The sequence below is a fragment of the Sciurus vulgaris genome (genome assembly GCF_902686455.1).
Source record: "Sciurus vulgaris genome assembly, chromosome: 17".
In the NCBI taxonomy this organism is placed as follows: Eukaryota; Metazoa; Chordata; class Mammalia; order Rodentia; family Sciuridae; genus Sciurus; species Sciurus vulgaris.
In genome coordinates, this window is record NC_136478.1 from 36,274,908 (window position 1) to 36,298,350 (window position 23,443).

At 35.6% G+C, this 23,443-nt stretch overlaps 1 protein-coding gene across 5 annotated transcripts in view; it reads right to left on the reverse strand.

Annotated features, from left to right (window-relative positions):
- PHKB (phosphorylase kinase regulatory subunit beta) overlaps window positions 1-23,443 on the reverse strand; it is a 218,620-nt gene that overhangs the window by 19,599 nt on the left and 175,578 nt on the right. For 3 of the 5 annotated variants that reach the window (XM_079117623.1, XM_079117625.1, XM_079117627.1), the window contains 10 exons: window positions 22,350-22,433; window positions 21,820-21,924; window positions 20,103-20,185; window positions 19,812-19,902; window positions 16,544-16,605; window positions 16,294-16,456; window positions 15,100-15,181; window positions 13,067-13,124; window positions 11,844-11,934; window positions 7,921-8,123 (listed from right to left, as the gene is read on the reverse strand). In XM_079117623.1, coding sequence (XP_078973749.1) covers window positions 7,921-8,123; window positions 11,844-11,934; window positions 13,067-13,124; window positions 15,100-15,181; window positions 16,294-16,456; window positions 16,544-16,605; window positions 19,812-19,902; window positions 20,103-20,185; window positions 21,820-21,924; window positions 22,350-22,433 — 1,022 coding nt within the window. Of the gene's footprint in view, window positions 1-7,920; window positions 8,124-10,817; window positions 10,909-11,843; window positions 11,935-13,066; window positions 13,125-15,099; window positions 15,182-16,293; window positions 16,457-16,543; window positions 16,606-19,811; window positions 19,903-20,102; window positions 20,186-21,819; window positions 21,925-22,349; window positions 22,434-23,443 lie in introns of all 5 variants that reach the window. The other 2 variants (XM_079117624.1, XM_079117626.1) reach the window with 2 other exon arrangements.

Consider the following 23,443-nt stretch of genomic DNA (forward strand, 5'->3'; position numbering starts at 1 on the left):
AATTTTCAAGTGCCATAGTGATAACATTGATACTTTAACCTTTGCAAAACATCCTCACATTCCTTACCCAGACTCGTCACAATTCAATGAGGAAGCCAAAGCAGGGGGAGCCTCCCTGTTTACAGACCAGAGAGCTGGGGGACAGGTTGGGCAAGTAAGAACCCTGCAGTCATTCACACTAGTTTTAAATCCTGGTTCTTAATCCTATGACCCTGGGCAAGTTACTTAAATTTGCTTAACTTCAAATAGCTTGTCCTAAATTTATCTCATAGGGTTCTTTCTTTTCTTTTCTTTTCTTCTTTCTTTCTTTCTTTCTTTCTTTCTTTCTTTCTTTCTTTCTTTCTTTCTTTCTTTCTTTCTTTCTTTCTTTCTCTTTCTTTCTTTCTTTCTTTCTTTCTTTCTTTCTTTCTTTCTTTCTTTCTTTCTTTCTTTCTTTCTTTCATTGGTTCTTTTTAGTTCTACATGACAGTAGAATCCATTTTGACATAATTATAAAAGCATGGAATATATCTTGTTCTAATTCATTTCCCAGTACCTTTCCTTTCCTTTCCCTTCCCCACCCCCTGCTCCCTTCCCTCTACTGATCTTTCTGCCATTTATCCATAGTTTTTTTTTTTTTTTTTTTTTTTTTCCCAATAGTGAGATTCATGGTGGTATATTCAAATATGTATACAGGAAAGTTCTGACAATTTCATGATATCTCAAAGGGTCAGAAAGTGGGCCCTTGGCAAACATTAAATCTCTTTCTCTGAGAATACACAAAGATTACTTATTTGCTCATGACTGCAACACAAATTAGTGGCAGAAATGGTAATCAAAGTCAAGTCTTTCCACTAAATGGCTCCAAGGGCCCAGCGGGTGCTGACTAATTTACATTTTAGACTAGAACTTGGAACATAGGCAACGATCTTCTATCTACAAAAAAGCTTAGTTCACAGGGAAATATTACTTCCACCACAAATACTAACACTGAAAAAATGACAAAAATAATTTTAAACTATTCTTATACTTTGTTTCCTAAGCCAATTTTGATCCAGCAACAAGCAGGAAGAGGAATATTTTACAAAAAGAGGTGTGTGTATGTTCAACATGATGAAACTCTCCACTTGGTAGTGGTATCTTACAACATTACAAGGAAGCAAAAAGTTAACCCTCTTAACTTTTCATAGCATCTTATATCTCTTGGGGAGGAGGCTACTTTAGAATCAGTATCAAGTCATCCCCAATTTCTTGGTCTCCTCATAAACAAAGACACAAAATCTCATTTCTTGGGTTTTTAACCTCATAACTTAAACAGTCCCCAACTTACAATGGCTTGACTTACAATTCTTTTTCTTTTTACTTTGTGATGGTATGAAAGTGCTATGTATTTAGCAGAACATATACTTCAATTTCTGAAGTTTGATCTTCACCCAGGCTAGTGATATGTGGTACAATACTCTCCAACTATTTGGGGTAGCAGCAGTGAACCACAGCTATCAGTCAGCCAGATGTATTAAGTCCATTTTTTAATGAAAATTTTCAATTTACAACAGGTTTATTGGGACATAACCCATCATAAGCAGAGGAAAATCTGTATTCAAGTACCATGGTATAACTTGCACCATAAAATGCTAAACAGTATTGATCCTAGATTGGAGAACTAACATAAAAGACAAAAAACATCAGGGGTTCATGGAACTTAACAGTTGTTCCACAAATATTTGAACACAACATAGATCATAGGTCAAAATCTATAGAGGAGACTATAAAGGTCATGAGGTTTTAGAAAAAAACAATAAAGCCCTTTTGAATGAGATGACAATGATACATACTTAAGTGAAAACACATTCAGAGTACCTGAGACTGAAGAACAGGAACTGTGGAGTCAGGGGGTAAATCCCAGTTCTTCCACTTACTGGTTAGACTAAGGAGAGATCTTCTAAGCTCCTGAGTCTCAGATGCTTTACTACTCAGATGCTAAGTGGTAGTCCTAAGTGTCTACAAAAGTTATTGCAGGATTAAATCAGATAATATATGTGAAAAATTTTTAGCATCCTACTTAGCATAACACAAATTCAACCAATAATATTTGTGATTATGGTGACGATACAAGAGGAGGAAGATGGTTTACTACAGTTATCTCCCTTTTTTTTCTTTTCAGTCTCAGTTTGTTCTCAGAGCAACAAGCATGGCATGGGGTTTGGGGGACATCAATCTTGGAGACAAGGGCAGGGTTGCAGGTCTGTCTTCTTGGCCTGGGAATATTTGGAATCCCCCAGATGGATCATCCAGATCACCCTTCTGGAAATCGCCAGCTCTCTCCTCTCTCCTCAGTGGACAGGAGAGTAGGTGGGAGGGCAGCTTCACCCAGCAGGAGATACCGTCTCCTCTCCGTTGGAACATCTAGCCCTTCTCCTGGGCAGGATCCCCAGGGCCACACAGGCGTGTCTAGATCTCCATGTCCACAGGGTGAATGTTGCCTGTTTGTGCTCTCTGACCCACAGCTCTCTGACTTTGGCCGGGTCCACTTTTTGAAGCAGTTGGTCCACAGGCTCAACTGTGCTTTGGTTGAACACGTCCATCTCGTGCTGCAGCTGTGCGTACTGGCACGATATTGCAGGATCGTCTCCACTATCTCCACTTCCAGCCGCTCCAGCTCCAAAGTGGTGGTCACCATCTCTTCAAACCACTTGGACTGGGCCTGGCTATAGAGGTCCACACAGCGCATGAGGTCATCACCAGCCCGTGTGGATTTCCTCTGTGCCTTCTTGATGTCCTCCTCTGTCTTGTTCCTCAGCTTGATCTCCAGCTGCTGGGTCTTCATCTCCAGGTCTCTCTGCCGCTCTGTGAGGGCTTTCTGGGCCTTCTCCACTGATGCATAGTGGCTGGTGAGTTGCTTGTGGAGGTCAGTGATACGGTGGTCACACTTTTTCATGTCTTTCTTGAAGTTCTCACAAAAGTTCATTAGGGGCTTCTCTACCTTGCTGTGAAGCTTGGCAGAGAAATCGAGATGAACTTCTGCTTCATCTGTCAGGCTCTTCTTCACCTGAGCCCATGCTTCTCCCAGGGAGCCTTCCTCCGGTGCAGCCAAGGAGTTCTGAGAGAGCTTAGCCAAGTTATTTGCATATTCTTCTTCAATCTTTAACCTCTCTTGAATGAATTCAGACATTGCTTTCTGCATTTGTTTGCCCTTCAGTTGCTTTTGGAGTAGCAGTTTGAACCCCACCACGGTGCCATTGCCTTGGGGGTAGTCACAGAAGTAGTCACTGCCAGAAGTAGTCACAGTAGCTCCACTCAACTGGCTTCAGCAGCTGCTGTTCAGGCATTGTGTCTGGGTGAGGGAACGTCACACAATTTATCATCTTCTCTGTTTGGTCATCTTTATTTTCAAAATTATATATTTTGTCTTCATTGCCTGAAGTTCAGTCTTCCAAATGGTCTCCTCTGTTGGTGCTACTTTCCATTGAATTTTTATTTGGGTTTATTGATTCCTTCATTTGGAAAGATTTCTTCTAGATTTCTTCTCAGGATCTTTATTTCTTTATTTGAGTTATCTTCCTTCTCCTGAAACAGCTCTGATTTCACTCTTTATATCCTCCTTAAAGCTTAAAGTCATGAAGCAGTTTTACTAAGTAAATTCTGAACTCCTTTTCTGACATTTCTTCTACTGGTTTGTCAATGGAGTCTATAATTGGGGCATCCTGGTTTGTTTGGAGTAATTTATTCCCCTTTTTTTTTTTTTTCATTTTGTTTGTGTGTTTTCCCATCTAGCTGTGGGGATCTGAGGCAGTACAGTTTCTACCCTGTAGACTTACAGTGTCCCTGAAGGTTTCCAGTACCTCACAAATCTGGGTTTCAGTTTCCATAGACTCCATCACACTGCAGTCCCAAGACGGCCCCTGGATCACAGATGACCGATAAACTCCAGTGGAGAGTGAAGGATCTACTACAGTTATCTTTAGAGTGCAATGACCATGTATGATTCACCCTTGTATACCCTTAGATCCTTACCAAGAACATGGCTTAGAGAGGTGCTTTACCTGATGTAAAACAACCTGTACTGTACAGATGTGATTAACTGCATTCTGTTAGATGGAGAAAAGTGCTACACCCTGATATCTTCTATATGCATGACTGGATTTTCATATAAACATGACATTTTAACTGGCTACCTGAATGACATGGTTGAGTCTTCTTTTACACTTAATCTCAACATCGCGGGGCACAAACCAAGTGCATTTAACAAAATTAAAAATCTTTTTTTCCTCTCTCTTCAGTGAGCACAGAGGCATGCTCTTTTGTTTTTCCTAAATTCCCTATTGCCAGCTCAAGGCAAACCATCTGACTCTGCTTATATCCTATAAGTTAAATAATCAAATATTTATCGAGCAAAATAAGCTAGATTGTGATAGACAGGAAATAATATAAGATCTAGTCTCTAGCTTTAGAAGTAAAATTCTTAAATCAATCCTTATTAAAAATTATTAGACTGCTCAACTGTAAATATCCGAGTGACTAGAGTTGAACTTATGAGACCTGTGTAAGAGAGAAATGTACATAATAAGCTGGGCAGGGACACTGTTAATACAATGGTAATATAATACCACAATGCCAGAATGAGTTTCAAGACAATGAATACCTGATATTTGGATATTTGTTCATGAAGTGTTCTGCTATTGTTTTATTTATTTATTTATTTTGATACCAGGGATTAAATGCAGGGGCCATTAACCACTGAGTGACATTCCCAGCCCATATTTAGATTTTATTTGGAGACAAATTCTTGCTGAGTTGTTCAGGGCCTTGCTAAATTGCTAAGGCTATCTTCAAACTCACAATCCTCCTGCCTCAGCCTCCCAAGCTGCTGCAATTCCAGGTGTGTGCCACCATGCCTGACTCTGTTACTGTTAAATAATGTCACATGCTGCATCTTGACATTTTTATTTTGGGTGACACACAGTTTAAAGTGTATGTTATTTCTCATGGAAGGCACTGAATACATAATAGATACAAAAACAGGAGGAAAATTATATTTAGCATAAACTAAATGTACTAAAAAGAACAAATAAAAAATTTTAAAAAGAATAAACTAAATGAATCTTCCTATGAAGAGAGAGAAAATAATTTCAGGTCAGATTTGAATTCAAGAAAGGAAATTACATGGGAGTTGTAAAAGAATGAAAGTTGGTCTAAAATGTTGAATAAGTACTAAAGTAAAAACTACAAGAGACTGAAAAGACAGTCTTGTAAAATCCTGGGAAACTTAACATTTATTATAAGGCTTTGTTTAAACTTTTGCAAGGATGACTATCATTTGAAGAGGCTCTCTCGACTAACATTTATTACAAAGGATATGCTTTGGAAGTGTTATAACCTCTATTTCTCCATCTGTGTTGGAGAAATGCCTGAGTCTATGACCACAGAGTACTTTCATACCCTGCATGGAGATGAAGAATCATATTTCTTTTCGTTTAGAGTCAACTCACATGAAAGACCCATATCTGTATTCTCATATGTTGTCAGAGGTTGGAGTTAAAAATATTAGGGTAGAGAGACTGAACAAATAAGGTTATTGATTCCAAATTCTTACAATTGATTTGAAATACCTCTAAATATTTGGAAGGAACAATTTTAGGAGTTAAAGACAAAGATCGGGTTCTATGTAGATACAGTAATTTACTTAAATCAAAGAGGACATAAAGAATGAAAAATTCATGTAAAAAATACTGCAGTTGAAATCAGGAAATCAGTTTAAAAATAATAAGCTAAAGTAAAGTAATTTATATAATGCCAAAAATATAATAGTAGGAATCTCCTAAAGAAAATAATTGATACTTGATATATATTTTTTAGATATTTTACCCACATACATTATACATATATATGCACAGTAGAATTATTATTGTTCTTTTATAAAAATTTAAGTAATACATTTGAAACTTACCTTTTCATTTAATCTACCTTGGACATTTATAAATGCCAGCATGTAGAACTTTATCTTATTTCTTGAAATGGCGGCACAGCATTTTATTATATGGCTGTAATTTATTTAAACTCTTTCTTACTGATGAAGTCCTAGGTTGTTCCTAATGTTTCACTATTTCAAAGACTGCTATAAAATGTTTTTATGTACTCGTGTAGTCTTGTAAATTCCTAGGATAATAGAAGAATCAAGAGATATGGAGATATTGCTAAATAAGCAAGGAGTTTTTAATATGTGATTCTGAAGGAAAAAAATGTGTAATTATCTTTCAGGAAGTGCTTCATATTCACATGTAAAATTTAAACTAAGAAATAAAAGGTAAATCAATCCAACAATAAATAGGAAAGGAAGAGAGTAACAAGAAAGCATGGTAAATCGAAAACATAAAATGTAAGAATAAGTAAATATGTATATAGTTACCACTACTGAACAGTATACTTAAAAATGGTAAATTTTATGCTTTTTATAGTAAAAAGGACACTCAAACTATGTGTGTATGTGTGTGTGTGTATATATATATATATTTTTTTTTTTTGGTGCTGGGGATTGAACCCAGGGCATTGGGCATGTGAGGCAGGCACTCTACCAACTGAGCTATATCCCCAGCCCCTCAGACTATCTTTAAAATAAATATGAAAAAACAACAGAGTAGAGGAAAGGGTTCAGAGTAAAAGAGGAGGGGAGGGAAAGAGGAAGTACTACAGATCGAAATGAAGAAAACTATGTTATATGCATTTATAAATATGTCAAGATGAACCCCACTATTGCATGCACTGGATGAAAGTAAGACAAGAGGTTTGGCCATTTATCCAAGGATACAGAAATGATATATGGCAGTCAGGACTTGAATTCAGATCTGTTGAATACCAGAGCCTGGTCAACTTTACATCAGGTTTTCTCACAACATTCTTTTTTTTTTTTTCTTTTTATTTTTTATTTGTTCTTATTAGTTGCACATGACAGTAGAATGTATTTTGACATATTATATACACATGTAGTATAACCTTCCATTCTTGTGGTTGTACATGATATGGAGTTACACATACACATATATGCATTCAGATATGAACACGGGAAAGTTATGTCTGATTCATTCTACTATCTTTCCCATCCCTCATCCCCAGTCCCTTCCCTTCATTCCCCTTTGTCTAATCCCATGAACTTCATCCCCCCATTCCCTTATTGTGTGTTAGCATTCACATGTCAGAGAGAGCATTTGGCCTTTGGTTCTTTGGGATTGGTTTATTTCACTTAACATGATAGTCCTCAGTTTCATCCATTTACTGGCAAATGCCATAGTTTCACTCTTCTTTGTGAATGAGTAATATTCCATTGTTATACATACCACATTTTCTTTATCCATTCATGTGTCGAAGGGCACCTAGACTGGTTCCATAGCTTAGCACAATATTCTTGATTAAGAAGTTTCTAGGTTGCCAGAGCCTTACTCTCAATTTTTTTTCCAGGCTTACGATATTAGAAATTAAGTGTTACATTTTGGTAGAATATGGATATAGAATATTCTTGAAAGGACCAAATTTTTATCTGAGTGTATTCTCCTGACACCCACTTTTACTGAAAATCATTCTTTCTTTATGGTCTACCCACTTCATTATAGGTATTTTTACAATTATTGTGCTTAGTGTTTTATATGATGCAGCTATTGAAATCCATGGAGTTTGATTTTACCAGAGAACAGAATTACTTTACTATATCTAATTTGGGAATTAGACAAAATTATACCATTTATATGTTATAAATAAACATGATGATTATTTTAGGCCACTAGCATTATTTCTTCATACCACAGATGCTGCCTCCACAGCTTAGGGCAAAGGTGTACTTCCCCAAATACTCCCCAGATACCTAGAGCATGACTTCATTTGGAAAAGTCAAGTCTTTTAGAGGACCCCTTGCATAATTATCTTTATGCAAATGTAAACAGCTTTACTCACCCAATTCGAATTTTCAGCATGCCACGGAATAACTCAGGGTTATTGGAGATGATCCAGCCAATATGGATGACCAGTTCTTGCTGAAGGACAGCTTCCCTCTCATCATGGGTATTACACTTATAATAGATGATGTTCTTAATCACTCTTGGAGACAGAGGATTAGAGATAACCTCTTCTTCATGCCCAAAGGCACCCAGAGTTACCTACAAGTGGCAGAATTTTATTGTAAATATTTCCTAGCTACTAAAAGATAACAGAAATAAGTTCAAGGCTCAGATGACTGGCAGGCTGATATTGCTCTATACAAGCTAGGGAATTAGGTAGAATAACTGTTCCTGCTATTTATTAAAATGGTTTTCAAAGCATGACTCCCACTGGAGTTCATAATGGTTCACAGTCTAGTCTAAAATATAAGGGCAGGTGAGGGCCTCGGTTAGGGGAGTGAAGGTGAGTGTATATAAATAACTCTTAAGAAAATTATTTGAAATGAGTTTAGTATTATAAACTCCCCAGAGACACCAGAATATGTTGAGTAGTTTTATTTACTGCACAGTCTACACAATTTAGTATTTGAGAAATAAACTTTTCCATTCTTTTATAGTTTCTCAGGCAGTTTCTCACTGTTGCTCTTTAACAACAGTGTAACCTTTTCAAAGGCAGGTGCTATGGAAGTGAATGAATGACACTGCCCACAAGCCAGGGAAAGGAAAAGCACAAAGGGAAATGGCAAAGAAAACTCAAAGCAGGAAGCACTGCTGAAGCTGGCAAAAGAATATTTTGATTTCCTTCACTCCTCCGCATTCTGCCTCCAAAAGGAGTCCGCAGCCCTTCTTCCTTCTCATCACTTTTTTCTCTCTCTTTTGTGTATAGTGCACAATTATAAGAGGCAGGAAAAAGAAGAGCATATCAAAGGGCCCTTGTGTTTTCAGACATGAGAGGAGAGAGCAAAACAGAGGGTTTTTGCCCCAATTTTGTAATGGAGTAAAAACCAAGAACTGCTTTATCATACCACAGTGATATTAACCAGTAGTCTGAGTATGATCTATTAAAATGTCACTGTGCAAAGAAGAAAACAAACAGAAGGCACATCATTGCCTCTGGAAGCAATAATGACTAAACCACTATTTCATTCCAAAGAGCTTGAGGTGATCTACAAGTGCTTTGTAGAAACAATATTACTTCAGTTTTCGGGGTACAATTTCATAAATGAGCTAATGCAAACTTTGCTCCATTTTCATTTCTTTTTTGTAAAGGTTTAAGAGGCAATCAATGAATGGACTTCAAGCACCTGGTAATGAAGTCCTTCCATGATTACCGTCCTTCCATGATTACCCAGTTCTATAAGTGACTATATCCCTGGGAGACATAATAGTCTCTTGGGCAATAGTTCAGTCACAGCCTCAGGGCAGGCTCTGAAGCTTGCAGGATTTCAGGACACAGGCTGCAAAACCCCTCTAGATATTATGTAGAATGGACATGACCAACCCAAACCCACCTCTCCTCCTAGTGTCAGGTACCAGCAACCTCAAAAATCTTCTAAAACTTATGAATGCTTGTATATATGTGGAAGTAACTCTATTTTCAGATATACTAAAGGGACTTAAAATCAAGGAAAAATAGTTTCCCAAAGACTACTTAATTTTCTTTCACAATTGAAATGGTCTAGGGCAAAAATATAATGCTCTGGCTGGAGGTGAGGCTTCTGGCAAGGATAGGCACTGGATAAGCTACTTCCTATACTTTGGTCTGCTGACATATGGGGATAAAAGTCTTTTGAATAAATCTGGAGAGCACAGAGAAAACAACATATGTGAAAAGTAACTCAATTTTTTCTCAAAAGTTTTAAAATTAATATTATTTTTAATTGTTATTAAAATTAAAATTACTTAAAACTACAGGAAAAGTAAAGTAGCTTATTATTCTAATATTCTAGAAGCTGGATATCAGGATGAAATAATTTTAATCTTAATTAAGAGTCTTACAATATGATCAATGGTTGTTTCTACTAAAGAGGGTTATAGTATTTCATATTCCTAAGGCATATTATATCCCTAGGTTGGCTGTCAGGAAAACACAATAAAGCACATACATTCCTAAAGAGAAAACAAACAGATTTTCATCCTAATCAAAGAATAATTCAGCCAGGTAATTAGAGATTATTGAAAACAAAACAAAAAATGAGCAGTCACAAGCCACCCCATATCCTCATGCACAAACTCCCGCATTTATCAATTATCTACTCTATGACAGGTCCCATGCTGGGCACACTGGGATATATACTGGAAAAGACTTAAGCCTTGATCTCTGGGGGCTCAAAGCCTACAATGAGGTAAGAGACACACATTCAAATGAACTGGGATGTGGACAGGTTGTGGGAAGTGTCAAAGACCTGTTATGAGAGTCCAAAGGAGAGAGGGATTACTGCTAACAGCAGATGGCTCTGTGACAAGAAGGTAACAAAGTTGGCTTGGAGGGCGAAGGATCTAAGGAGCAGCACTGGTATGCAAACTCTGGCTCTGCTGAATACCAACACTGCTCTAAGGGGCAGGAGACGCTCACGTGAAGTAGAAGGGGAAATGTGTCCTTTGCTCTCCACTGCCTTTGCCTATCCTAAACCTGTGGAGCACTTCAGTAAGTACTATTCCATTTTCTACATCAGCATCTGCATTGATCTCAATACGCAACATGAAAGTTAAAGCTAAGGAATGCAGGAAAAATGGATGGTCCATTTAATAACTGTGAGTTTCTGACACTGTGCATCTTTTTACTTGGAAAAGGAACCTTTTGAAGGAATGCCAGAGCACTCTTGATCTGTTTGTGAGAGGTCTATGACACTGAGGTGTGCCAGAAACCTTTGTAACTGTGATCAAATGAGTGTTTGAAAGGCAGATACTTACCTGTTTGCCCTGAACTAAAACATTAGTAATGGATGGGGCCAGGCTGTCCACTACTTTACTTAACAGACTTGCTGCACGGCGTACAACCGACCTGGGGGCAAAAAAGAGAGCAGGCCAGACGTTCACAGGTCTAAAAGATGATGAATGAATGGGGCCCCTGATTAGGGATTTGTAAAAATATAGATGGTTGGGTCCTCACATAATTATTTGGGGGAAACACTGAGTCCAAGACATTAGACTTAAGAGCAGAAACATTCCAGACTACTGGACCATCCAGAATTAGGGGGTACCTCTGCCACCAGGCTGTACCAAAAGTGCCATTATCAATTAAAAAAAAAAAAAAGGGAGCCTAACTATTCCTTTGGAGTGAGGAAAGGGAGAATGGGAAAGAGTTAAGAGGGTATTCTGATTTCTGATTTTGCATTAACAAATTCACTACTAAGTCTGTCACTAGTACATATGACCTATTCCAATAACCACTTTTATGTTTCTTTTCATACCTCTAACCAAATCCCTGGATCAGAGAACTCAGTACTGAATTTTAGAAAGTGCTACAATGAAATACCAGTAGTTTTTTTCTTGATAAAACCAGAATGTTGGGGGAAGGAATTCACACTGCTATTTTTACATTCCTGAAAAAGTCTCAGAATGCAGGGAGAACAGATTTTTTTATTTTTTAAGTACAGCACATGCAATACATAAGATACTTTTCCCCTGAAAGTAAAATTTCATGTGGAATGTTCAGATGGAGAAAATGAAACAAAAATGTAGTTTGAAATTAGCTGCATTTAAAAAAAATTGAAGATATCCACAGAAACTGGTCTATAAAAAGCATTTATATTTCTTAATTTCAACATAAATAGGCATAGTAGAAAATTATGTCAAAAACTGATAGTTAGTGAAACAAACATTTCCTACTTTTAGAGAAGCCTTCATCCACACACCATAAGACATGTTTAAACCACAGACTGCAAATAAGCCCACACGTTTCAAGCAGCTTGAGTTTCCAAATTCTGTGCATGTTACCTGTTTCCCATGTACCAGAAAAGTAGTAATGTGTGGGGCTATAGAGGAAGAAAATTTCTGGGTAAATGCAGCCCCGTAGCGCACCGCCAACCTGGGTGTATCAGTGGAAAGCCATAAAAGGGAAAATAGAATAAATAAAACTTCTAGGAGTTTGTTCTTTTAAACAACATTCAGCATTCTAAATGTTTGCTAGTTAATGATTTAATCTAAGATATATGTATAATACGTAAAGCAAGATCAGGTTTGCTTAGCCGAAAATAAGAATATAGAGCCTATTTGAAACTTACTGATTAAAAAGCAACATCTATTGGCTTGCATGCCTTAATGAACTAAGAATTTGAGATTTAACCACAGGATTATTCCGTTATTTCTTCTGGATATATACTATACTTCTATACTATAAAAGTGGTATATACTATAAAAATAAGGCGGTTGTTTTATATAGCCCCCTTAGTTTAGAGATTAGAAACCTGAGGCATGACAGTTACAAAAAAATTAAATGAGTCATTTGACAAAAAATGTATATACATATATATATGTATACACACACACACACACACACACTCTTTAAACATTGGTTAGATTCTGCTAATAAAATGATTAGAACTGCATCAAAATGCAAAGGGTCATACATTTAGGCATATCTTTCCTATTGTGAATTTAAACAACTTTATCTAAATTTATATAATTCTTTTTTAATCCCTAGGAAGTGACTACCTTGGTAGAACAAATTGGTTATTTTTCATGAAGCAACTATAATAATCACTGGGATTCATTAGACTTAAGTGGTAAGAGAACTATCTTTTAAGTGCATTATTTCTGTTTATAATTAAATGTGCCATCGGTCTCTCTTTGTGGCTTTCTATAACAGGTTTTTTTAAAAACCAAAATAAAAACTAAAATACTTTGCTGGGACAGAGGAGGTACGGAGTAGGAATGAGTCATCAGCATATTCCAGGAAATACTCTCCAGGTTGAATCCCAAAAGAGGTCTTTATTCCCAGATCTTTTTTTTTTTTTTTTTTTTTAATAATATTGGGATAGTCACGCTGCAATGAAATGTATGCACATCCTTAGAAAGTAGATAGTAATGGTGCTATAACCTCAGAATTTAAAAGTAAAAATTAGGATGAATAACCATCTTTAAGACTGCCGCATTATCTTAAAGCTACTGAATATGACAACACAAAAATAAAACACAATGACAAGGACACTAATACAAACCAAAGTTTTTTGCTGCCAGCTCTTCTATAGACTCTCTCAATGTGATCAGAAACGGTACCTAGACATTGAATAACAGAGTCTTTGATGAAGAAAGCTTTTAATTAAAAGCATAACATTTATTCCCCTTTAACAAATGACTTTTAAATTTCTCACTTTGTTTCTCTAGAGTTGATACATCCACCCATTAATGGTCTGAACTATTTGACATATTTTAATATGTAACACAAGTAGAGTGTGAATGTCCCTAGCACTTGTTACTATTTAGTCTGAATATACAATTTTGGTATTTTATTTATTGAAATCTTACTGTTTTCTTAATTAATATGTAATCTAAACTTTAAACAGATAGAACTGCTATTTTAATTTACTGCAGAAAATTAAAAACTATAGTAAAATAGTAAATCGAACAAATATGTAAACTTTTTTTTTTCAGTTGTAGATGAACACAAGACCTTATTTATTTTTATGTGGTGCTAAGGATCAAACCCAGTGCCTCACACGTGCTAGGCAAGTCTCTACCACTGAGCTACAATCCCAGTCCTACTGTAGACTCTTATTGTAATGACTCCTTATTTATTTGTTTAATGAAAGTTTACTGAGGCCTTGTTAAGTGTATGGGGTTATGATCTTTCCAATATATAGCAGAGCTCAAAATACACCACTGGGCTTCCTTATTTGGACATAATGACATGTGGGCTGACCTCATGACAGGTTTCCTTAATAAAGAAACAATGTGACAACACCAAAAAGGAAATAAGGGTAAAGAACAAGATTTTTAATAGTTTACTCTGAACTTATTTTTATAGCCTTTTAACAAATTAGATAAAATTATATTCAGATTCTGTAGATACTGGTGATTTTCAATTTATCATAAGGATTTACAGATTTAAAGCATTTAGAGTCTTCCAAGTTTCTAAAGAAAAGATGAATATTATTTCCAAGTTTATAATGAATGGTTTAAAAAGAATTTCCTCAGCATTTTCATTATCAACTATTTTATATAACTTTTATTTAAAGGAACTATAATAATGATCACCCTAAATTCTAGGTTCCTAAAAAAATGTATAATTTTTAAAAATCCTACCCTTTTTTTTTTTTTGGTTTAGCTAAAGTTCAAAAGTATTTGACTATGCCCAATATAATTAAGATTTTGCTTATAGTTTTTGGACTAATTAGAAACATGAGTGATTTTGCTTGAAATTTGCTTAATAATACTCAAGAAGGTTATCCTTTAGCTATAATGCAAAAACTAAGTACACTTCATTTGAATAAAAAATTATGCTTAGTTTAATTACCAAAACCATAAATATTATTAATTACACTGCTGTTTAGGACACTAACCCAATTTTCCATTCTAAATGGAATCAATGTGCACTTCTGAACAAAAATTTTTAGTAGCTAGACATTATGTACTTGAAATATATTCTGTATCATTCTATAGTATAAAATGACCAAAGCAGCCAGGATATGGAACTCAAGGATTCCGTACAGTAATAATCCAACACAGAAGTGTGGATTTCTGGGATAACTGGATTTTGTCCTTAATGCAGAATGAACATAGAAGTGATTAGAAATGATTTATTTTTATTAAACATCTTCAGAGTGTAATACTATTAATACTATGTTTCATTCCAAATGGCTGATGCAGACCATGAGGGAGCTAATTGTTATAAACATAAATTATTCAATATTGTTCTTAAAAAATTATAGGAAATAAAACTGAAAACAAACTGTCAATAAAGAACTATGGAATCATCAGAGGTTAACAGTCACAGGCAGAATCCAGGTTCCAACACTGTTCAACAGAGAAACAATCAAGCATCACCACACAAAAGCCATTTAGGAGTTCATACATTGAGAGTCTATTCCACTCTTGGGGTATGAATGCACATATTCCTTTAGAGAAAAAAAGGCTTAATGGAGGACAAAATAAGCTGTAACATTTTAGTAGAAATTTTTAAGCATATCTAATGGATGTTCAAGAATAAAGAAGTCCTGTTATTTAAGATATTCTCCAAGACATGTACTCTTACCTTCCTTTGTGATGAAGTTGGGGCCTTCTCTTTTGAGCAGTATACCCAGCAGGATGGTTTGGCTAGCCAGACAACTACAATCCTGAAAGTATAAATCAGTGTGAGGAACTGGAATGAAATAAATACAAGTGTTATAACAGTGGGTAACTAATCACAGAATTGCAGAATGTAGAGAGGATGTACTCTGTTATGGAATTCAGGGAAGATAAAATGTCACTGATATACCAAGCATAAGATGACATAATACAACTATTTATCTTAGATACTTTGGAGATAGAGGGTTGACAACCTAGTCCTGGGGTAGCAGAATTTAATAATCAAAATTTTTAAGAAACAAGCAATATAGAAAAAATATGTATGTATGAGAATACTGACTCTGCCATTCTCTGAGATTTGGCCAAGGCATCTAACCATTCTCTTCTTGACTTCACTTATTCATAAATGGGAAAATAGGTTGCTATCAACCTATTGTTAAGAGATGCATAGTAGGATGAGACACTAAGAGTGCTGATCATATATTAGGCAGTGTGTTATGAGCTTTATGACTGTTACATTCATGCTTAAGTGAATCTATGTAACATGGACCAATAATGAGGAGTATTGATGTTTGGAAAGATATACATGGATCTACATGCTCAAATGTGTATGCTTCAAACAAGATATCAGTGTTTACAGTTCTACCAGTAGAATTTCATTTCTTTTCAATGAGTCCTACACCCTATCCCTGCCTATTCTATTAAAAAATCGTGGAAAGATAAAATATTAAGTTGCTAAAATATTTAAATGGATGCAATCAGAGAACTGTTTTCCTCAGTGACAGGATAGACTTAGAGCAAGCAGTAGACCTAAACACTGAGGCAGGAGTTAAGATAGGGATAGAAAAGGAAGAGGAAGGGCACTGACAGAAATATCTGGAGAACCTAAAGGCAACTATCTCTGACTTAATTTTTTAATGACTTATACAATACTTTCATATCCAAGATGGTCCTGTTCATTTGTACTCTCATTTAAGATACCCATGCTAATTTTAGATCAAAAGAACAACCTTTCAAATTTGCCCAGGGTGTAGACCAGCTATTCACTTCTAGATTAATTGCTACCTTCTGGGAGGACAAAAAGACACAGAGCCTGACTCTGGGAGTTTCTGCTGTGGGAACCTCACTTAGAGCCTTGTGGGAATTGCATCTTTCTCACATTCAGTTTTTGAAGAATATCATGGGTGGATTTGTTTTTCCATTCAGTAATGGTAATGTTTGGTTGTTGCTTCAGTTCAGGGGCATCAGGGGTGCTGCTTTGTCGCTTGACTTTTGAATGTTTGGGAAATTGTAATTCCTCAAAACTCTTAAATTCTGGAAGCCTGGAAATTAAAAGAAAGTATTTTTAAAATTGCTGCTTTCTAATGTAATCACAAGAAACAAAAACTAAATAGCCCAAAGGGACTTACTCTTCTGTGTCACTGATTCGTAGGAAGTCAAGTTGTTCTACTACAGCTCCAGATATTAGTGTCTGGAATGTAATGGGAAACTCTTACATTCTTTAATCCACACTATTACGTTCCATGCTCTAACTTTTCTATAAGTAGGCACTACTTAAAAAAAAAGTTTACTTAAACATATACAACTCTGAAGTAATTTCTTAAATTAACATTCTAAAACCAGATGGGGTTTTCACATAAGATACTCCCCACAACATCAAACAGAATATATACACTAAGTAACAAGTTCTTAAATATGAGGTGATGCTCTAACTTTTCCCCAAAATTTTGGTAAGTAATCTGTAAAACACCATCAGTGCATGAAGTTTCCTTCATCGCATATTATTTTAAGTTCCCTGGTGTATGATGGCATCTTTTACTGAGTTACTATAACATGTTATCAGTTATAGAAGGCGAGTACCACACTGTTTTAATGAATTTTCAATTTCAGTGATTTGAATTTTTCATTTAGAATTTCTTTTTTATAGTTTTTATATCTCTAATATAATTCTTCAACTTGTTACCTAATTTCTTAAACATATTAATCATAGTTATTTTAAAGTTTATTTCTGATAATGCCAATAATGGGACCAAATGTAGTTCTATCTCAATAGTCTGTCTCTCCACTTTGTTCTTTATTGTTTGAGCTTCTCTCCCAATTCACCTGGTAACTTTTAAATGCAAGACAGACATTGCATATAAGTCACTGAAGAAATATTTTGAGAGTCTGAATGATGATATTTTCTATTCTTTGTGAGGACTGAATTATTTCTGATTGCCTTATATTTGTAAGGCATAGCCTTTCAAGAGGGTCATCTGAAAATCTGGAATATTTATTAAAATCCCTCCTCTTTGATGGGCCTTGAACTCCTATTAGCCATATGAGACTGCCAAATAGTTGTTTGACTCCAAGTGAAATTATGACTATGATTATAATAAAACAATATGCTAATTTAGGAGGAATTAACATCTTTATAAGAGTCTTCCATTCAAGAATATGATCTAGGCCATCATTTATTCAAATCTTATATTTCTCATCAAAATTATCTAACTTTAAAAACATAATTCCATGTATTTCTTATAAAAAATTTAAAAAATAATCTAAGTAGATCCTGGAATGCAAGGGACATTTACATATAAAATCAAGAGTAGATTTATATTTAATATGGCCACTGGCTATCTTTAACTCACATCTTTCCTTAAATCCCACTAAAATAACAGTAAAAACAATGTTTAAGGTATAAATCCACTGAAGTATAAATCCATAAGAACAAAAAGAATAGGGAAGAGCCTCAGTACCCGGAGGCCCAGGATACAGCTGGAGAGAGGGAGCTAAAACAAGAGGAATATGGACACTATTATAAAGTGGTTGTAATCCAAAATTTCCTCCTCCTTCCCTAAACAACTAAGTTTATATCTCCCAAACTTTGGGGAAATTAGAAGATTTTTCTCTTCTTATTTACTTACTTTTTTTTTTTTGGTAGTGCTGGGGATTGAACCCAGGGCCTTGTACATACTAGGTAAGTACTTTACTAGCCCTTTTTCTCTGGTTAATAGCTATGTAGTCACGAGAACAATAGAAGGCAAGAAAAATAAGAATTAAAAATAGATTAGATGACAGTTTACATACCTCCCAGGGGGACCCTTGGGTCCTTCTCCTACCATGTTCTCAGAACATGGAAGGAAAGTGTATGACCTTTAGTCATAACATGCTTGTTTTCTGAAAAAACTGAAGAACCCTTGAGAAAAGACTTCCAGATATTGGCACCTGAGGCTTTCCTCACAGAGTCTTTTGCCACCAGACCAATTTATAAGGGAATTCATTAAGACTTGACTTCTTTCCCTAAAAACACAACTTCCTGTAAAGATTTTACTCCTTTACTCTTACAAATGAATGAATAGCTAAAGATTATTAGACATTTGACAAATACCTTCAACATGAAAGACTGAGAAAAAGAAACCTGAAAGAGATAATGCAGGGGGCTGGGGATTGGGCTCAGTGGTAGAGTGAGTGCCTAGCATACATTAGGCCCTAGGTTTGATTATGAGCACTACAAAAGAGAAAAAAAAAGTATCAATGAGATTATGTAGAAGAGAGGGAAATTTCAAAAAACTTCTAGTTAATATCCTAAAAAAATAACACAAAATGTGCCATCTACAAAACAAGATCAGGCTACTATAAAAAGGAAAAATTAAAAACATAATAGACAAAATATAAAACTCAATAGAAGAGCTACAAGATTAAATTCTAGGAAATTGCTCAGGAAGCATTACAAAAAGACAAAGCAACAAAAGATAAGGGAAAAAAAAAAAGATCATAATTTAGGAAAAATTCATTAAGTATGCAAAGTGCAACTACCAGTGAATAGGTATATAAACATGTCATTTATAACACTGCCTGCATAGGTCCCTCCTTGTAAGTTTTCCTTTCTTAATATTGAGCACCTACTATGTCAAAGACCCTAGAGGATCATCACAATTATTTTATAGGAAATAAGACATGTAAATTCACAATGGACTACAATTTGAATAGTTAAGATAAATAGATAAGTTTACCATAAAATTATGGTAAAGCAGAGAATTGTCATTTCTAGTCTACGCCACTTTGCAGAGTTGGTCTTTAAAATCTGTAAGACTTCAAAGCCCAGTGATCTTAAAAGGAAGGATATTTCAGGCACAGGAAACAGCATGAGCAGAACTCCACAAAGTTCAGGGCACAGAAATTAATTTGTATTGGCTGAAGCACAAAAAGTGTTTTTAGTAGGAGATAATTGTGGACAGAAAGGCTGCTATGATTATCAGGGAACCAAAGAAGGTTCCTGTAATTTACAAGCTGTGAAAATAATGCTGTGATGTTCAAATGGAATGAGGATTATCTCCTGGTTGTATGTTGTAGTAGAAAAAGAAAAAGAGCACTGGACAACAGTCAGCTAACTTGCCCCTATAAACCCAAGATTACGCAGCAGCTCACATCTGTACTTCTGGACCCCAGATTCCTCAAATGCAAAAAATAACAGATGAGCTTCTTTAACCTTAACATTCTACTAAGGAAATAACTGCAACTGTTCAAGCAACTGACTGGTACAATCAGATAAACTAGGATGGTGACAACAGGAATAGGAAAATAAATACAGAATAAAACTTTAGGACAAAAACCTTTAAGTAGAACACATATTTAAAAACAGTTGTATTTCAGATTGTCCTAAAAACACAAACACACTGAAATTCAGGTGAGTACCTGTAGACGATCAACATGAACTTTGACTCCTCCAATCATTCCCTTTTTAAAGGCTGCCAGCATATCTAATATGGGGTTGAACCGGCTGCCTCTAGAAATAAAACGGGCAAACAAATGAGCATATTAACAATAGAATGGGAAATCAATAATCAAATACTGTGTATTTTATATATGCAAAATACTCTGCCACATGATTAGAGCGATATAAAGTACAAGGACGCCCTGCTTCCAAAGGGTTTACTGTGTGAATGACTGTGAGAGACATGCATCTTATTTCTTTCAGCAACCTACCTTATATTGTCTTCCCGGATAAGAACAAGGAAAAGTGGACGTCCATGCATTTTCCAATATTGCTTAATGAACTGTAGTGCATTCTATCAAAATAAAAGAATAAGGTATGGTGTAAAGGCACAGTATCTGAGCAGATCAAGATACTTAATCATGAGAAGCAAAGATTATCTGTGATAATCAGATCTTAATCATGAGAAGCAATAACACTTTTAAATATCAAGACTACTTAGAAGTACAGAAATCATTTTATTTTAAACTTTGCCCTTAAAAGTAATCATATCATCCATGTTTTAAGGCTTTCTTGCTCCTGCACATGTTAATTCTCTGTGCCCCCAAAATACAGTCTAGGAATGGTACCAGAGAGAAAAAAACACCTGTTATCATTCAGAACATTAATTCTCACTCCATGTTCCTATGGATTTATACTACAACAGGTAGGAAAGATTGAACTGAATCAACTGGAACAATCAGCAAAGTTGAGGGAGTTCTTTGACTATCTACCTATGTACCTACCTATCATCGTCATTATCATATCAAAGATTTATATAACACTTCACCCTCTACCAGGCACTATTCTAGGTGCTTCACATGAACACCTGTTAATCCTCAGAACAACCCCATTATTATTCAGTTTTACAGATAAGGAAGCAGAGGTACAGAAGAGTTAAATAACTTGCCCAAGAACTCACATCTGATAAGTGATAGTCAACATTTTGACAAATGCAATCTGACTCTAGATTTCAGGCTCTGGACCATTATTCTAAGCTTCTCTACTTTACAAGGAAAGGAGTAGAGGAGGTTTTTATTTACAGAGATATGAATTAGTTGAGGTCTTACTGGACTGGACATTGTTCATAATTATTTTGCCAATGGAACCACCATTTGACCCAGCTATCCCACTCCTTGGCCTATACCCAAAGGACTTAAAATCAGAATACTATAGAGATACAGCCACATCAATGTTCATAGCTGCTCAATTCACAATAGCCAGATTGTGGAACCAACCTAGATGCCCTTCGGTTGATGAATGGATAAAGAAACTGTGGCATATATATACAATGGAATACTACTCCGCCATGAAGAATGATAAAATTATGGCATTTGCAGGCAAATGGATGAAATTGGAGAATATCATGCTAAGTGAGATAAGCCAATCTCAAAAAACTAAAGGACGAATGATCTCGCTGATAAGCGGATGAGGACATATAATGGGGGGTAGGAGGGGTTAGCGTTAGGGTTAGGGTTAGGTTTAGGGTTAGGGATAGGAGGGTGGTAAGAATGGAGGAAGGAAGGACTGCATAGAGGGAAAAGAGGGGTGGGAGGGGTGGGGGGGAAGGGAAAAAATAACAGAATGAATCAAACAACAATGCCCTATGTAAATTTATGATTTTTAATAAAAAAAAAAGAGATAAAACTACTACTGTCATATGAACAGTTTTCAAACAGTTCTCCATATGCTTTTACAAACTTTCTTTTCATTCCATTTGTAGAAAGGTATAACAAGCAATGTCACACTACTTGATATGAGACAGACTCTATTATTCTAATAGCTGCAAGTAATCTAAACTCTTTCTCCAAAGATATTGCTTTACTTTCATATTTTACACTGTGTTAATCCAGTGTAATAGACACCCAGGAGCACTCAATTTAACAACATGTGATAAAATCAGTGGAAACAATGTCATCCCATTTCATTCAAAAGGTGTTCTAAAGTTACCTTTATGTCATCTATCAGCAGTAAAACATCTTGAGACATGTAGAAATCACTTAGATCAAAGATGATAGGGTAACAAACCACAGTCTTTCCCAGAATACGGTAAATCTGTAAGGAAAAATAAATACAAAACATACTAAGGGTAAAGGTGTAGTATCTTAAGTCTCCCAGATATTAAAACTGATGCTTAATTCTGAACAAGCAAATAAATTATATAAAAACCATATAATACTGTTTTTAAAGTTTACTGAGTATGCTAATAAAGTAGACCACTTCTAATAAGAAAAGTCTGTTTGAGTATTGTTATAAATAAGGTATTTTACAAAGCTTAGAAATAATATAGCAACGTGATGATCATTTATTCCCAGAAAGCTTCTGTGATATGATGAAAAATAAATAAGATTTACTTGCAGAAAAAAACAATTCAGATGATTAGCCCAATACATAATGAAATATGACAATGGATGGATAGCAGTTCAAACATCATTTCAGAGGTGGCATTATATAATCAAAATACTACAATTTGCAAGTACCTTTGATGTACCAAGGCAGCCAATGGGCCTATCTGGCCTTCCGGAGAGCCCTAACTTTTCATTGATGCCCAAGTGGAAATAAGCCTGTAACACACAAGTTTGTAAAGCAGAATCAGACGAGAATCCACACTTTCTTTTTTCCTATTTTCTTCCCCTTGACTATTGCTCTGCTAATTTATAATCTTTCCTGAGAAAAAGAGGCCAGGAAAACCTCTTCTGAGAACTGTAAGTTAGCAAAAGCTGTCAATCTAAATTTTGGGTAACTGAGTTCTTAAAAGCAAAACTTTTGTCAATCCACTAAGCAACATTGTAAAATTTGACACTGGTGTTATGTCGTCATAAACGTAAAACTTGCAAGTCTCTGTCTGATTCATACAAGAACTCAAAACAGACAAATATTTTGTGGTTGAGCATTTTCTGATATATTAAGTCACTTTTTGTAAGTTCTATAATTTTTCTCACTTGTTCTCTTTTCATCTGGGTATTTGTCATTCTTTTTGGTAGGGGTCTCCCAAATAGTATTCTTTATTATAGTAAAAGGATTCTCCTTAGCTTTCTAAACTGTAGTACAGTAGGTCTGTGACCATGTAGACAGTGCATTCCAGGGTACAGATAATGCTGTGGCACCTTATATATATTCATATCATTTAATGGACTGAAATATATGGTAATGTCCAAACCACAGAAACGCAGAAATACTTCATACTAAGTCTGCACCATAGAGCAGAACCCTGTGTTCAGACCACCATAAATCACACCACAGTGACCACATTGTGAATATTAACCCCATACCGTAAAAGCCCTGCCTTTAGTACTTTGCCCTCACATGGTCTTCAGTGGGTTGAAAGAGGGAGTAGCTTCTCAGAAGAAAAGGATCAGCTACTGGCATAGAGATGTGTGCATCAACTAAGATTTGAGGGAATACTTTTGCTTTCAAAGGCAGACTTATATGGAGCAGTATGCTAGGCAATACATCTTAGAGGACTGAATATCAAAGAGGAGCTAGTTTGGAACACAAAGACTGCAGTCACAAAGAACAATCTTCCTTCTTGACACATGCATAGGGAAGCTGGGTTCTTGGTTACAAATTTGTC